Source organism: Pocillopora verrucosa, chromosome 1 (assembly GCF_036669915.1).
Source record: "Pocillopora verrucosa isolate sample1 chromosome 1, ASM3666991v2, whole genome shotgun sequence".
Classification (NCBI taxonomy): Eukaryota; Metazoa; Cnidaria; class Anthozoa; order Scleractinia; family Pocilloporidae; genus Pocillopora; species Pocillopora verrucosa.
In genome coordinates this window covers 34371522-34389123 of record NC_089312.1, presented here as the reverse complement: position 1 = coordinate 34389123, position 17602 = coordinate 34371522, and the positions used below count along the sequence as shown (strand labels likewise).

The 17602-nt window shown below is 37.3% G+C and overlaps 1 protein-coding gene across 3 annotated transcripts in view; it reads right to left on the bottom strand.

The window, feature by feature from the left end:
• Nucleotides 1-13406: 13406 nt before the first annotated feature.
• The window catches only part of LOC131799917 (fibroblast growth factor receptor 4-like), a 14614-nt gene continuing 10418 nt past the window's right edge, over nt 13407-17602 (bottom strand). For all 3 annotated transcript variants that reach the window (XM_066163243.1, XM_066163256.1, XM_066163248.1), the window contains 5 exons: nt 16925-16995; nt 16309-16349; nt 15792-15891; nt 15379-15478; nt 13407-15036 (listed from right to left, as the gene is read on the bottom strand). In XM_066163243.1, coding sequence (XP_066019340.1) covers nt 14995-15036; nt 15379-15478; nt 15792-15891; nt 16309-16349; nt 16925-16995 — 354 coding nt within the window. In that variant the 3' untranslated portion in view covers nt 13407-14994. The remainder of the gene's footprint in view (nt 15037-15378; nt 15479-15791; nt 15892-16308; nt 16350-16924; nt 16996-17602) is intronic.

The following is a 17602-nucleotide window of genomic DNA, read 5'->3' as shown; positions in this document are numbered from 1 at the left end:
AACACCCCTTTCTTGAGTCTTAAGTATTACGCCTAGTTTACTCCGATTTAATTGCTTATGATAACTTCAGCGTCCAATTTCCTGTGTTAATTCGAGAAATGACATACAGAAACAATGTTTCAAAAATCCTTTCTTAAGAGTATCTCCGGGAAATAGTTGCCTTCGAGGATATTGTTATTAGGCCCACAGTTTTACACCCTTAGAATGAATAAAAGGTGAAGTAGTTGAAATTGATCCAGTCTACAACTGTGCTTCATCATAAAATATACAGCTTTAAGGTAGGAGAAAAAAATTCATCATATAATGTCTACTTCACAAAGTTCCAATTTGCTGCTCAGTGTGACACTTTTTTTAACGGTTCAAATGTTATCTTCAACTCCTGCACCTTCAACAAGTTACAAAAACAACAACAAAGGATCCGAGAAATTTAAGTATCACATATCAAACTCATGGGGTACAAATAGTCTTAACATGAATGTAGTGACCACGCCCACTTCAACACCCCACTCAAATCGAGTGTAATTTTCGAATGTTTTACAATCGCGCGGATTCTCTCGGAAAAAGCACTCAATGTATCTCTGAAATATTAAACTACAATATTGTGGCTTTCTATTTCGCTAATTTTCTAACTTGAAGGTAAAGTTTTTCCCTCGTCATTTTTACCTTTTCTCCGAGCGGTTGCGTGAAACTAACAAGGCGTTTTTGATCAAAACACGACCGAGCGAAGGGTCTCGGGCGATATCTCTTTTACACAGGCGCAAATTAAAAATGTACCGCCAGAATCAAAAAGAGGAACACATTTCCTTTGTTTTGATATGTAAAGTGTTGAACAAGAAGCAGATTTACCTTCGTCAAATGGCGTTTCAAAACAGCTGTATCTTCCTCCTTTTGATTTTTCCTGTTTTGTAAGCGTGAAAGCAGTAGGAGAGGGATCGGGAAACTCAGAAAGCGCTTCGGGAATTAATCTGCCATCGTTTACTTACAAGATAAACAAGTAAGATTTGTGAAGTTCGTTGAAGTATGAAGTCTAAATAAATGCCTTTTTAAAGCTTGTTTGCCGGATTTTTCGTAAACTTCCCTGATTAATTTTTCGTTTCAGCTTACTAGTCTAAAGTATTTCAAAGCAATATCAAGACGAAGACGGAGAACCATGACTCGGTCCTTTCAACAATCGTAAACAAAGTGTTTGAGCAATCAGGTATACGAGGTGTAATAATCAATAGCTGCATATCAGAAGTCTTCAGAAAGAAAGTATTCTATCTTCAGAAAGCTGTCAAGAAAGCTAATAACCGTGGCGGAAGGCAATTAAACGGGCCCTCGGTATCGATTTAATATCATATCGATCACAATATCATACAGTTTTGTATCTTTCTTCCGTGGATTCGCCTTTCTAACGAGGGTGTATGTTGAGAATTCATTGCAAAATCGCTTTGTTTTTTTAATTTCCCTCTTTGACCTGTCCGCCATTTTGAAAATTCGTAACGAAGAGCATGCGCATTACGTGGGGTTAGTGGTTGCGTACACCTGGAACCGAGAAAAATAAATGTTCGTCGCACTGGGGAAAGAGTTTGATATGCTAAGTTCTCTGATATATTCTTATAACTCTTGAGTTGTAAATCTGACTCGTAGAAGATAGCTATCAACAAAGTGGCAAGCACTTAATTAAATTGGCCAGCTAAAAAGTGATGATCATTCTCACGCTGCTCGTTTCTTTTACTTGACTTCTACGATTTTGTCTTTCTTTGCTTCATGCTGTTTCCTTGATGTGTTTCATCAAACCAACCAAAATTTAATTATTATAATTTTTTAAAAGCCAAGAACTGTGCCGAGGTTTTCGAAGGCAGTCAAAGAATCAGCGGTATTTATACAATCTATCCCGATGACAAAGCTCCCTTTGATGCATATTGCGACCAGACAACAGCTGGTGGAGGATGGACAGTGATGTAGAAGAGGCTGAATGGCTTCGTTGATTTCAACCGCACCCGGGATGACTACAAACATGGTATCGGTAATTTCCTCATTGGTGAATATTGGCTTGGATTGGAAAAGATCCACCGCTTGGCAAGAAATAAGTCAGAGAGCAAGTTTCGCGCAGATCTGGGAGTAACTAAAAAAATAAAAAAAACTGCATGAGTATGCCTGGTTACAAATTGGAAAAGAGGAAGCTAAGTACAAGCTGATTAAATTATAGTTATCACCAGCCTCAATACCATCGCAATTATGGCTAGCCAACGTTCTCGCTCTTAAGCAACAAACTGACCCATTTTTTTCTCTACCAATCCTGTTATTTACTCATCACGTTGGCCAAACGACTGTACAGCATGTCTCTTCTGATTCATGTAAATGCCTCTAAAACTGAAGAAGAATCGCCGGTAGTTTGTCAATACCACAACGGGACTATTTTTGTTTTGCATTGTTTGTTTTTCAACATTTTTGTAGCTGAGATCATAACATTTGATTTCCTACTTCATTTTCCTGCTCCTTAATAATAAAGTGTCTAACGGCTGGCTATATATTGATATCAATGCTTATTTCCCAAAATTTCTTTTGTTTAGACAAGACAATCAATCGTGACTGTCTCTGGTATCATAATGGCTCCCAGTTTGTTACCTGAGATAACGATCCCGCTTCTAATATATGTTGTGGAGGTTGGTGGTACAAAGTCAATTGTACTTCAGCGCAGGATTCAAATCTCAGGATCCATTGGTCACGTTTAGATTCCAGCGACGCTGGAAAAAGTGCGCCCACAACAACTGAAACGAAGATCAGACCGGTGAACTTTTCTAAAAACTGTTTCACTTATTAGTTTGTGTACGAAATGTAATTGCATAGTTAATTGAAGTCATTTGTTATATCAGATGTAATCTGGTGATGCAAAATCTAATGTTTTATTTGTTTTGAATGAAGTATGAATACATTTTATGACGACAGTGATGGGAAAGAGGCAAATAAGTTAATACAGTCGCACTGTTCTTCGTTTATATTCAAGTTTTTGCCCTATATACAAATATTTGTAAATATAAACATTTCTTTTGCTCTATTTAAGAAGAGACTAAATTTCAGTGAGAGATATAGAGAATAATACCTGGGCACACGTAGTTATGGAATTTCTCTTTGAGTGTTTAACTCGATAGCTCACGAGTGAGTGCAGCGAAGGAATGAGATGTTGAGTTGAAAGCGAGAAGAGAAATTCCATTTCCACAAACAACCATGTATTACTCTGTTTATCATATAAACCCTTTATTGCCAAGAAAAGCCGACTAAATTATTGAATCTGATGAAAGTAAATGAATCGACAATCCCCAAACAACCATCGTAGAGTGCGTTGGCGCTAACTCTTAAGATGGAAAAATGCGTTGAATCACGATTACAAAAACAACAATGGTCGTAATTTTCAATTTACAAAAATCTCATTTCTTGACTTTGTCGTTGCCGACAGAAGAGGAATGTCAGGTAAACGGTCAAAATCGGCCAGTGACAAATCTTCCACTAAGTTGTCAAATTTTCATTCTCAGCCACGAGAAGTGCCAACACCCAAGCCACTGAATACTTAACTCTCGGTTTTCTCTTCTTGTATTGGTTTTTCCCCCCTACTAGGAAAATTTGAGCCTCACTGTCTGTTAGCGATTCGGATTTTTTAGTGTTTTCGACGCCACAACACGACAAAGTTCTGCCAAACTACCTTGTATTGAGAATCGTGACGGCTTTGCCGTTCATTCATCAACCTGGCCGAGTGGCGCCAAAGGCGAGTGACGTGTCAGCAGCTGATTGACTCTATCAACACACGTGGGAAAAAACGATATTTTTTCACGTGTGTTGTTACGGCTTTTCTCAGGGCCGGAAATCCCAGTTTAACACTGCAGTTTATATGATAAAGAGAATAATTAACCGTTTACGGTTAAAACAACTTACATAAACAAAAAAAGCTGTTGCCATGTGATAGATTTAATTTTGTGCACGAAATGAAACAGTCATTTATTAAATATTGGCATGGTGAAAGGAATTACAATGTCGTTATCTTTCAGATGTATGCATAGTTTATGTTGCTGAATCAAAGTGCTCTGTGAGCAAACTCGTGAACTGACAGATGACTTACATGATTTTTTGGATTATGTTAAATGTTATCTGATTTGGGGAATTTTGTGGTTGATTTTCATATTTAGAGTACGAGCAGGAGTTCAGTGTTCGCTAATGTAGCAAAGAAACAAAATAACGTTGGGATAAGAAGGCATTACAATTGAAATGATCATGCTATTACATTTGACAAGGGTGGATGATGTCATATGTTTTTAAACATATATCATTTTTGTTTCAGGTTCAAAAGAAAAGGTTGGAAGTAAATGTGGGTGAAAAGTTAAATTTACGGTCTATCATTGTAAATATTGGAAAATCAAGGCAATACTGTCTTAATGACAACATAATGTTTCCTTCTTTATCAAACTAGACCCTGTGAGCAGGGTAACTGGGACACCTGGATGGTACTGGATCCTTGGAATCAAGTGTAGTGATATTATGGGTGTCGGACTAGTATACTGAAATAGTGAGCTCAAGTCTGGCTAAAGGCATACACCTATTTCAAAACACAGGAATGCTCCGCATGCAAGAGTTATTTTTTGTAGGGTGGGTGGATTACTTGAAACATTGTAAGTGGTCTACTTTCTTACAAAAGGAAAGAAGAGTATTAATGCGGAAAAGAACGAAAATGTCGAATTACCTCACACAGGTATTTTGTGGTAGATTATGTGTTGTGCGAGTAAATGTCACCAAAAATAAACTGTATTGGTGCCACGGATACCTGTTACTACAAAATGCAGACAGCAGACTGCAAACTGGATACAAAATATAGACTGCAGACTGCAGAGTGGGTACAAAATGCAGACTGAGAATCTGAATAGTTTTTAAGTCTAGTATATAATAACATATCTTACAGCTTACCGAGAGTCACGCAATCGCTTTTCCGCGATCAGCCTTCACGATTATTTGCACTATTGTAGAAAATTCCTGGCCCATTTCTTGATGAAAATCGATCGTAATATAATTTCAAGCCTTCAATATAGTCTTCTTACTTTGTGCGCGAGTTGGTTGGTGTGATGTCTGTACAGATTTTACCAACGTAATAAAAGTAGATGACGTGAATAACAGTGATGGTAAAGCAAGCTTAAAACGGCAGAAATCGCCAGAAACTACAACGGATACACAGGGTATGAGTAAGTTTTATTGATTTTACGAGAGAAATGTTCATATTTCGAAATATTTATCGTTGTAAATCGACCATATTTCGTTCTCTATGCTATTGTTCAAATTTTCAACGGTTCCTCTCGTATCTTAATACCGAGTCACGCAACGCGTGACGCGTTCATGAATTAATCGTTGGCTTTTTCTCGAGGCGTGAGCTTGGGCCGCCTGTGACGAGACAATTGCGTAAACAATACTTGACATAATAACATTATACACAAAAAGCATAGGATTTTGGATCGTGTATTTATTAAAAAAGAATATCCATACAACTACAACGAAACAAACATAAGATTCACCTTTCTGATCGTGAAATTAATACCATTCGCACTGTTATCGTAGCTACGTTCCCTGGCATCAAGTGAATCCAACATGCCGTCTTTCTTCACTATCAGTTTGCATCCATTAGAGTTTTGTTCTTTAGTCTCACGGTAAGAGTGTTGTTCAACAGATTGCATAGAGTTATTTCATACAAACAATTGTTTCACGACACAAAAAATCTTCCCGAAGAAAAAATTGCCGGTTCCGATAGAAGAAAGCTCTTGGAAAAGTCTGCTGGTCTGATTTTCATTTCAGATGTTTTGGGGTCGTTGTTTTTAGCTTTAGGGGTTACTTTTGCTCAGTAAATTGTGCAATTACTTCCAGGATGAGGACAGATACGATGCCGTTAAGATTTGAGTTAACAGTACAAACTCCATCAATGTACAGGTACCACCAGCCTTCCCCCATATTTCCGTGCACAATCATAATCAGCTGGAAATCTGTTCCACGTACTAAATAACGTGCCATTATGACCGGAGAGGGAATCTCCAACAGTAGCAGCTGCACAAAAAAAGAGAGGAATAAAAATTAAACTTAAGGAGGCTCCATAGGGTTTTTGCTCAATGTTGGCGCGCGCGCCAGCGCTTTGTTTTTCTAGAAATTTTTTATGTTTCCGCTTTTCTGGGTTGCTAAAAGCTATCAAAAGGGCGATGAGCAACGTTCGGACTATCTTGTGCTGTAGCAAATATTATCAAAATGATTTTCGTTGTGAAGCTAAGGTTCCACGAAGAGAGGCGCTCGCCAGTGATAATTTGGCTTTGATTTTCTTCAGTTTGCTTCGGTAAATTTCCCAAAATTTTAAAAATATGTGAAAATTTTCCTACCGATCATTTAAAAGCCGAAAAAATAGGGGTTAAAGAGGCAATTTCATCGCTATTTGCAATTTTGTGTTTTCTTCCCCTTCCTCAAATTTGGTCATACGAATTTCTCTTATCAACAGGCACTGGAGAGGGCACAAATATGTTTAACGGTCCAGCAAATCTTAAGAGATTCCATCTAAAGGAACGCGATCAGTCTTCCTCGAAAGATCCCCATTTTCTTTATCGTAATTATGACGTGTTGAAATAGAACTTCGCAAATGTCTATATCTGAGCGTACGAAACTTTCGAATCTGTTGCTTCATCTGTTGCCTTTTGGCAGTCTCTTCCATGGTGTTTTCTTTTCGGTTGACCTCTTTTTCAGGCGCACCCAAATCTCGCGCCGTCAAAAAATCCAGTGGAGCCTTCTTAAATATAAATTAGCTTCATATTTGACAATAATCCTTAATTAATTGTTAAGTGCCTTTCTCTGGCCTATTTTTCGCTAGGAACCGTTGACTTTAGACGTTATACGGAGTAGTTTGGGAAACCAACTATGGTTGACTTACAACGCTAAATATTCCGAAATGTGAACATTTTACACTCCTTGTGTGTCCGTTGCGGGTTTTTGGTGATTCCTGCTATAACACGACTAGGAAATGTACAAAGTTTTAAAACATACATATTTCGCTTTTGAGCTTACGTGTGTATAAAGTTAAGAGCTACTGTTGCTTGTGGAGGCGATGTTTCAGAAAACACTTTTGCATTCCAGAGCATCAAAGTTACAGAATCAAATCTGACACCTAGTTTTCTATACATCCCAGGCCTTTGTGTCACCTGATGGATTCTCTGCCACCAAGTGAAAGGTAACTTGCAAGTAAATGGATCGTTTAGGGTTGGGCTTATGAGTGTGATATGCATGGCCATATACAAATGCACGAATAACAACAATATTTCCAAGGCATACAGTCGTTTGAGAGACATGTGGGTGAATAGCTATGAGAATGACTACAATGCATATGAATTTCTAACTTTCGGGGCTAAAAAAAAGCCGGCAAAGACATTCTTATCACCGCTGTCTTTTGCCTCACATTGATATTTGCCGAAATCTTCTTCCTTTACTCTTGTAATAACCAACTGGCTTTGCGTGCTTTTGTGCAGTTGAAAGTTACATTGGCCCCTATATCAGTACTTTGGTTCCGAGGAACTCCTACTAACTCTGGCGCATGGACTGTAGGGAAAAATATATTACAATGAATATACTTGTTGTTATCGAGATCATCCGGCTTGAAGTTAATCCAATTATAGTAAGAGACTGACGTTAGGTGATGTTAGAATTATTACATTCTTGTGCCAGACGAGAAGATAACTTGCTTTGAGACTTACACATGCCACAATTTTTATGACCATATTCTCGTGCTCATAGGAAAGTATGTCAGGCATATGAATAGAGGGGTTAAGTTTCTAAAGAAACTGTGGGGCTGCGTCGGTAAAAGAGTATAACAGGGTAATAAAGTATTGTCAACTGAGTTGATAACGTAAATTGGCCACCGTAAAGAGTTTAAAAGCTGACGTTTCGAGCGTTAGCCCTTCGTCAGAGAGGTCGGAGGAATTGTGGGTTGTGTGTGTGTATATATGCAGAACATGGAGCTACGTTATTGGTGGGAATATGGTGACGAGAAAGAAAGAAGAAATTAGTTGAATAAAAATCGCACGTTGATACCATGTTCTCGAGTTTTGCGGTTTTCCGAACCGCCTAAATGTGGGGAAAGGCCGCAAAGTGACAAATGCTCCTTAGAATGGCTAGGGAGATTTAAGTGTCTAGCGACTGGTGCGTCCTTTTCACTTCTTTCAACGTCGTGAAGGTGTCCTCGGAATCGGTCACCTAGTCGTCTTCCTGTTTCACCAATGTATAACTTTTTGTTATAAGGGCGAGTTATGCAGTTGGTAACATCGGCAGAGGTGTACGTGAAGTGATCGGTGATCTTAATGGATCGATCTCTTGAGTCCCGACAGGAACATAGGCAACTTTTTTAGACAAAAGTTCATTTCAAACCAATGACCAACCTGGAACTTTCGAATGCACTCGCTCACGATGCAAAACTTTCCTTTCATTCACAGCATAGAGAAAATGTCGGAACTCAAGAGATTTATTCTTTGTTTTTGTATTAAAACCATCAGAAAGAACTTAATTGTTTCGGTATCTGCATGAATAATTTCGTTCTTTAATTGAATGTTGATTTTCGAGTCCTGTTAGCCCATCGTTAAATAAAGGAATTATATGCCGAACTTTCCCATAGTGATAAATTATATATTGGAATTGCCTGTCCATACATTCAAGGAGTTTCTTAGACACTTTTTATTACATTTGTGTCTTTTTGTTCGAATACAAATCCATCTATATTCCATCATTGCCTCCAAATCCAAAACACGGCGCCCATCTTCGCATTAAAGAACCTAGAAAGTATGATAAAGTTGTTTACCTTGGATCACTATTTCAAATGATTTCCTTGTGTAGTGCCTTGAGTAACCATTGCCCGCTTGGCAAGTGTAAAGGCCAAATTTGTCAACTGTCAGATTTTTAAGTACTAATGGGCAGCTTAATTTACGTTTTTTTGAAGGCTGCTGGCATTTCTTATCTACACATGTTAAACATTTTGATGAAGATACCTACATTCTTTGGATCCTCTACGTGACTAGGAGCTGTTTATTTGGCAGCCATTTTACATTTTCAATATATATTTACGTTCAGTTATTGTGCTTACAAGAAAAACTTTCGCATGAACATCCTTTTAGAGCAGGACGTTTAACTACTTACTACCCCACTTGGATTGTTTGAAAGTAGTTAAAAATACCTACTTGTTATATTGGAATCGCATGTTTCGCCTCTGATGCTGAATGGCAGATTCCATAACGCGCCCATAAGAGCTAAAAGAACTGAACATGTTGACGCTTCTCTAAGAAAAAAGTTACCCCTCGTGGGCCGGGAATGAGTTCTTTAACTAAGAAGGTAACTGGAACTATAATATCATTAACTCAATCACGTTATCTACATCAACACACTCAGGCAGTCACGAAAGGGGAAATGGAAAAGGTGAGATACAAATTTGGTGATTTTGCAAAAAAGTACCAATCTTTTCTATGAAAGAAATATTTTTGTTTATTTTCATACAGTTTCCTTTCAATGTGGTATTGATTTCGTCACCTACACTTGATTTCGTCACTTATACGTGCTTATTATTTTTTTTAAATGTTAATCTTTTTTCTTGGGCGCAATTTGAGCCTGAAAACGTTTTTAACATGCTCTTAAAGTTGTGTGATATAATACTTATTTTAGATCGGGTTTAAATAAGAGCTGTGTAACAAATAGTACTGAGCTTTCTTTTATGATGGTTTTAGCATTTTTAGAGGGTCTTAGAAGCTTGTTTATTAGTACAGATGAGTTCGACTACAAACTGAGTTGTACTTTAGTGTATCGTGCGATGAGGAAACTGCATTGTTAATGTTAAAAAGGTCCTTAAGAATCTGAGAAAATTGTTCTGTTACACCACAGATTAAGGTTGAACAAATTGAGATTAGAAGAACTGAATATTGAATAGCCTATCCAGCAAAATAAAGGAAGCGATCATTGAAAGATTTTTTACATGAGTTGTGTCGTATGAAACGTTATATTCTGGTAACTTTCAGGGTGGTCATATGTTTGTTATTATTGTTATGTAAGCCAAAAGTTGACCTCTCCATTTTTTTATCCATCATAAACGTGCTTCCGTTTCGCGACCGTAGTAACGAAAAGAAAATTGAAGTTGATAGAATCAATTTGTATATTTTCAAAATAGTTCATCTGTAGGAAAAAAACTTATAATTTGAATCAAAGCATTTTGCATCAAGTTTATGTTTCTTTGACTATTTTCCATTAGCTCATAATAAAGTAATCTATGGGTTATCTCACATGTTGACCCAATTCAAGACTCTGATCAGTTTAGATTAAGGAAACAGTTACGAATAAACATTTGAAAAATTCAAGACGTCTAAAAGTTATGTTCTAGAATCTCACCAGATGTCTGAAAACTACAGTGCAATTAATCATCACATATGAATCACAACCTGGTAATATAACGTATTGTATGAAAACAATTTTATTTAAGGATGAATTGTTCTGAAAATCCTTTTGAAAATATATTTTTTGTACATGGGTCTTCTTCTTCGCTGTACCTTTAACATCACAATGCATCAATAAACTTGTTGAAAATGATTAAAAGAGTGCTTATTCTGTCTGGGAGAGGGAAATGGGACAAAATTATTTTAGAACCTTCAGTATGGTTGAGTCTAGGAGGTGAAATCCATTAGATCGAATTTGAAGAACAGTGATTTACCGAGCGGCGGTAAACGCTAGAAAATGCATGCCTCGCACGAATTAATTCGAATTCACCGCTGCAGAGAAAATACCGGAAAATGCATTTTTTCCACTGGTTAACTCCAACGAATATGAAGTTTGAATACGCAAAACGGCTGTGAGTAGCAGAATAAGTGTTATTTTCCATGGGTTAACCGAACAGTAATAAATTGTAAAACGCTGGAAAATGTTGTAAAATGCATGCTTTCGACTGAAAAACTCTTGTAAACATTTCGTTAATCGTGCGAAAAATGGTTCTGAACAGAAGAAAACATGACATTTTCTATGCGTTGTACGAAAGGCAAACACAGTAAATCATTACGTTTTCCTGCATTTGCAAGCATTCACCTTCCAGGATATTGGGTGTTTTCAGCCGTTAACTCTGGTGAATACGTTCTTGTACACTAGAAAAATGCCAATGAACCAAAGGAAAACAAACTGTTTGCAGTGCGTTAATCGAGCGGTTAATGCCGGAAAATTATTTGTTTACCTGCATTTACCGCGAAGGAAAACTACCGTATAATGGAACAAATACTGGGATTCACCGGTACGAAAACGCACAGAAAATGTTGGATTTTCCGTACGCAAAATGTGGGTAAACGTTTGTAAAATGCCCCGTTTTCCTTGAATTCAATCTTCGTTTTCCATACGGTGAACGCTAGTTTTTTGCCGTGAACACCACGATAGAAATTAACATTTTCCTTTTCATTTATTTCTTCAAAAGGTAACTCTTTTGGCAGCGGAAATGCAAAAGAAGTCGTCAATTGGAAAATAAAATAGTGTGAAAAATGAATACACTTACCTTTAGGTTTAGCTGTGAGAATTGTTAACATACCACCTTTTGGAATCATAGGTTCTCATTTAAAACGAGGTCGCGTAGAAAATTATGCACTCCGGCTTTATTGAATAAGAGAACCGTAATTCGAAACGGCACTTTTGAAGCTTTGGAAATAAGAATTAGACGCTCAGTTACAATCCTTTCATATTCCTTGAAGTTATTAAGGCCTTGATGTCTATCTGCAGGTGGTCATCTGGTATTGTCTTATGGGAAATCATAGAATACAACTCAGCGGATGTCGTTTGAGAAAAATGAAATAAATTACAAGGCATGGATAAGATCAAAGATCAAGTTCGCTAAGCCTGTTTGTCAGCTAATTTATAGAATGCTGTCATCTACCAATTCATAAATAAGTATCTGGCGGACTAGAGTGAAAAACAGGAAGATGTGCGTATACGCTGAAGAGCGATTTGAGCAGGGGGAAACTCTTTGCACATAGGATAATCGTAAACAACTGGGACCAGCTGTGTTTCTTCCAAAACTCAGTTTTACATGTTGTGCGAGTTTCTGTTATTTCACTGTTTGACAGAGTGCATCCACAGTCCCAAAGACAAGACGCCTAAGACGATTCCGTGGGATGCGTTAGCTACTGAACGTAGCATTGGTAGAATTTGTACAGCTATAGTAAACTGCCATTATTAGTCAGTTAGATCATCCGAAGAAATTTATACGAAATTTTGGCTCGTGGGGGGAATTTAGACAAGCCAATCTTTAAAAGTTCAAATGCTTTCCGGAAGAGGGATACTGAAGCTTTGAATTCATCGGTGGTTTTCTTTCGATTAAGCGGGTGCAGTTTACCCACGTCTATTCCACGGCATCCACAAGCCAGCGAGATTCAAAGCTCTCGTGTGAAATCGAGGCCTTTTGTGTGAGTCAGTATGAGACAGCGTCGAATTGATTAAAAAAAGCCGAAACGGTCCCGCTTCTGATAGATACCCTAGGCCTCAGGTTATCGAAAAAACCCGTTGGATTAATAAACGACATGAATAGTAAGTGTTCTCCAACGTCGTAGGCAGCAATCTTGTTTATATTTATTATAATTATAATTATTGCTATTATTTTTATTATTATTACTAATATTATTATTACTAATATTATTATTACTAATATTATTATTACTAATATTATTATTATTATTGTTATTATTTGAATACTTCGCGGTGTTCAGGCTTGTTCTGGTGTTCCGATGTTTTGGTGTTTCTGTGTTCCAGCGTGTTCCATCGTATTCCGGCGTGTTTCAGCGTGTTCCGGTGTTCCTGATGTTTACAGTTTCATTATTCGTTACGAGTCGGTTTTCGAGACAGTCGAAGCAGTGTTCAGGGTTGCATGATGAACCGTAGAGTCTTCAACCAAAACTATTTTTGGTCCTGTGCATCAAAATTGTTTTCATTTGTATGGAAATTTTGGCAAGCACTGTGGTGAAAAAGAATCCTTGTAAATGCCTTCGAAAAGAAATCTCATCGACCTACAAAGTAATCTAGAGCGGAGTCTCGATAAAGTGCTTTGATAACCGAATAAAGGGGGTAAGTTTCTAAAAAAACCGTGGTGCTGCGTCAGTGGGAGAGTATAGCAAGTAATTTAGTGTTAATCGCTCTGACGAAGGGCTAACGCTCGAAACGTCAGGTTTTTACTCTTTACGGTGGCCAATTTACGTTTTCAACTCAGTTGTTAACACTAAATTACCTACTTTGATAAACGGCATGTACTAAATCAAGAACACCGTGCACGCCCTTGATTATTGTTTTTTACTTTATCTTATTTTTTTGCTTTTTTTGTTTTTTTAAGTATATCGCGCTATTCTGGCATATTCCGGAGTTCCAGTGTTCCAATCTTACTGGTTTTAGAACGCGCCACGAGAAACAGACAAGTCGATAGTGGTTATTGTAAAATGCATCCGCAACATGGCTGTCCACACTTTAGTGCAGCCCAACATAAAACACGGTTTTAATGATGAGATCTATTTTCGTTTTCAAATTACCTTTCAGGCAAGCAATGAAACAGGGCAACAAAAACTAAATAAACAGAAAAGAATATCTACAAATCAAGCAACCTGTGCGCTTGACAGTGAAAGAAAACTAGTTAACTTCTGGCAAAGTAATTAGGCAAAGGTCAATACCCTGATATTTTCTTATCAAAATTATCTCTATTCCGTCGAAAACGTGGAGAGACACCTGGGCCGGTTATCTAAAGAAGTTCTAAACCAAACCAGGTTTTTACACAAGCAGTAAGTCTTAGATATTTTCTACAGGACGATTGATTTAATTAAATGGGTGTCCTTCCACTGTTAGCGTTCGGCCTTCTTGACTCTGTTCACAAAAATAACTGTGCACATAAAAGGTTCAGCTAAGTTGAAAATAGTTTCGAACGTGGTTTTGTTTAAAAAAGAGGCTTAACTTTGTCCAAATAACCTGCCCTTTGAGTCCAAAGCTCTTAGTGGGCCTTCGAAACTTGTTATGAACGCGAATTTTTCACTGGTCAAATTAGCGCACATCTAACAGGGTCTCTAGCAATGACAATGCGGGGTCAAAATAAACAACGTCATTTAAGCAATCAGGGAAAAGGCTCATTAAGTATGTCCGGTTTTTGGGACGATTCCTAAAAAGGTCAAAGAACGAGACGATGTTTCGTATTTCAGATTTATTTACTCGCTGGGTCTGTCAGTCGGTCCTAGAAAGAGGTTTTACTTTGAGTTTTTCTATAAGCCAAACATCCGAAAAATGATTTATATAGAAGGGAGAGAACCTTCCATACAACGATGGAATACAGCATGCCAATTTATTTTTAATGAGAGTACCATCCCGGGTTACCTTTTGACCTTAGATGGCAGTTACCAAATGGCGATGCAATGGACGGCCACTGACAGATTAATCTCGACAGACCATAAACAACCTGCAAACTGTCCTTAATCAATAACGCTGAAGCCCATGGGATTATTCGTCCGCTGGAAAGACTGAGGCCTTAAGCAACGTGAACCGATGAAAAATCTGCGAGGGGTGAGGCACAACAAAAATAAGTTTAGATATCTCCTCAGCTAGCTTTACTCGAGGCCTCAGATTTTTCCGTGCACAAAGAAAAGCTCATGGCGCAGTGCTTACAGGAATTCAAAATCAACGAAAAGCTAGTCTAGTTACGTAACTCTAATTATTTTAAATCAATTTAGCTTTTTGACTGAAGCAGGATGCACCTTATATTTTATTTTAATTGCAATTTGCACTGGCCAATGGATTGAATTCTAAGTTTTGTTTTATTTTTTTTTAACGTAGCAGTCACACCAGGGTCAGAAGCACTTTCTGAAGCTTGGTTATAAAGGTTTCTACATTACCTATTTGAGATATTGCACTGTATGTACTCGGCATCTTATTATTAATATAATAAGACGAGGCGTTTGCTTTAACATAAAAAAAACATCATCAAACTTCGTTGTTATCCTCTGTGATATTTATGTATGTTCTCTGCAAGGAATTAGAGGAATAACGAATAAGCCCTTGACTTTCGAGAAGATTGAATAAGACTGTTAACAATAGTTGAATATGAATTGATGTCAGGAAAGGGCAAAGATGGAACATAATGGATGGATTCTGTATGGATGAATGGATGGTTAAATGAATAGATGAATGGATGAATAGATGAACGGATGAATGGATGAATAGATGGGCGGATAGGGAGGTCGAGCAGATGGACTGAGTGGCTGAAAAAGGGCACATTTGACGAATATAAGCTCAGATATGTATAATCACGAGAGGTGAAACTACGGGAAGAGGTGGATACCTTTCTGATACAATCATATTAATTACCTTGACTTCTCGCAAAAAACTCTTCAGTTGACTTGCAATCTTAGAAAATTTTGGTCTCATCAAAGGATTTTCCTTCCAGCAAGAACTCATTAGTTCATATCTAAAAATTCAATAAAGCATTATTAAACATCTTGTATTATATGCTGAAAGTGTTATTGCGAATAATATTTTTAGCATATTAATTTACTCCATGAAGCCTAGAGAGGAGTGCAAAGAGATGTCTTTTTAATGTTACACCCTATAAACAGGATCATTGAAACGTTAATTGTCATTTAGCTTGACGTGCAACCAGTTATTTATCTAAAAAAAATGGGCTGGAACTATGGGTAATTATATTTAAATAAAGGCTCGATTATTTGAAATCTACATATCAATTATCACTATAAGCTTAATGTAACTCTTGTCATACTTACAATTCTTCTGAGCATTGGTCAGGACGAGGCATCCGGTATCCGGTTGCAAGTTGACTTACTAAGGCAAACGGTGATGTGATGTCGGGGTATGGCAAACCACCTAGTTGGCAGAAAGGAGATATGATTTACCAATCATAGTTTAAAAAAGGGCTTATAGGCAAAGTGAATGAGTATTTCATCAATAAATGCATGAAAAAAGTAGAGATCTGAAAAGGCTTCATATGGTTCAGTCAATAAATGAAGGTTTAAAAGTTGAGACAAATGATATAAGCAAAGGAAAGAAGAGTGTAGCAAGGACTCGTTCCCTATCTGAACACCATGCGGCCCTCTGGTCTTGTCCAAGTTTGTCTAGCAGTTTCAAGGTTTAAAGGACAACTGTATCCGCAAGTACCTTCGTATTAAAAACAAGCTAAAGATAAGGAGCCTTGCTGACACTGATAGGAAGCTCGTGACGAAAACATGACTAGTGGTCATTGGATATCGCTTTAAGTCGCACGTATCATCAGACCACACTTACCATAAGTGGCGATTTCCCATAAGACAATACCAAATGACCACCTGCAGATATACATCAAGGCCTTAATAACTTCAAGGAATAAGAAAGGATTGTAACTGAGTGTCTAATTCATACTTCCAAAGCTTAAGAGCTCGCTTTAGTATTCCTGTCACGTGGATCGCGCGCAGCCTAGCATTTGTCAGACTTGTTCAATGTATAGATTATTGTTTTTGTTTTTTGTTGTTTTTGCCGTTTTCTATTTTCCATATGGTGTCGGTTTTAAACAACTTATAGGTGCTGTAGATACTTGATTGGAAAGAAAGGGTATTTAGGTCATTTATGTGCCAAGGATGCGTCCTTAAATGAAAATAAGCACAATCATGGGTATAGATGCATGCAGATGAATAAACAACGCAGAATTGATCTTGAATGAAACACAACTAAGTTGTCAGAGTTCTTCTGGAATAAGTAGAATTCTAACCTAGCTTTTAAAAAAAAAGCAAATAATAAGCTGTTTAATTTCATAATAATGCTCCCACTTTAGCACAGCGGCAGACAGATGACTTTATTGCAAATAATTTGTATCAACCGATACGAGATAAATTTATTACATTATTACCGAAAAATTGGAACTCACACGTCACTTGCGGATGTAAAACTTAGATCCCGTAGAGATTCTAACGACGACCATCTCCACGGAAAATTGCCCTGTTTAAAAGAAAGGCTCGTGTAAACGAGTATTTGTGAAACGGCGATGCCTCTCGAAAATAGTTGAAGAATGACTCACGAATCCATCCCAAAGACGCTTTCAGTAAGAGAAATAGCGTTATTCATGACAGGACGGAAAACGCATGCACTGTAAGTACCTTCCCGTTGTTCCATACAAAGCCTTAGAAAACTTTTCTAAGGCTTTGTATGGAACAACGGGAAGGTACTTACAGTGCATGCATTATCCGTCCTGTCATGACTTATGTATTTAAACTTATGATCATAATTACTCAGGTTAAATAATAAGATTTTCTCTCAGATTGTTATGATGATGATAATGATTATTATTTTTGTTATTTTCATTACTGTTGTTGACTTGCTATAAAATCCAGGAAAACAACTTTTGTATTCACCATCATCGTTACTTTTATTATAATAATGATTATTATCATCGGCAATAATACCATTATTATCATAATTATCATTACTAGTATTTGTATCAGAGTTCTTGCCGATATCAGTTTTAGTGTTAGTGGTAATATTTTTATTATCATTTATCATTATCATAATTGTGATCATTATCATTTGTTAACATCAAAGTCGCGAC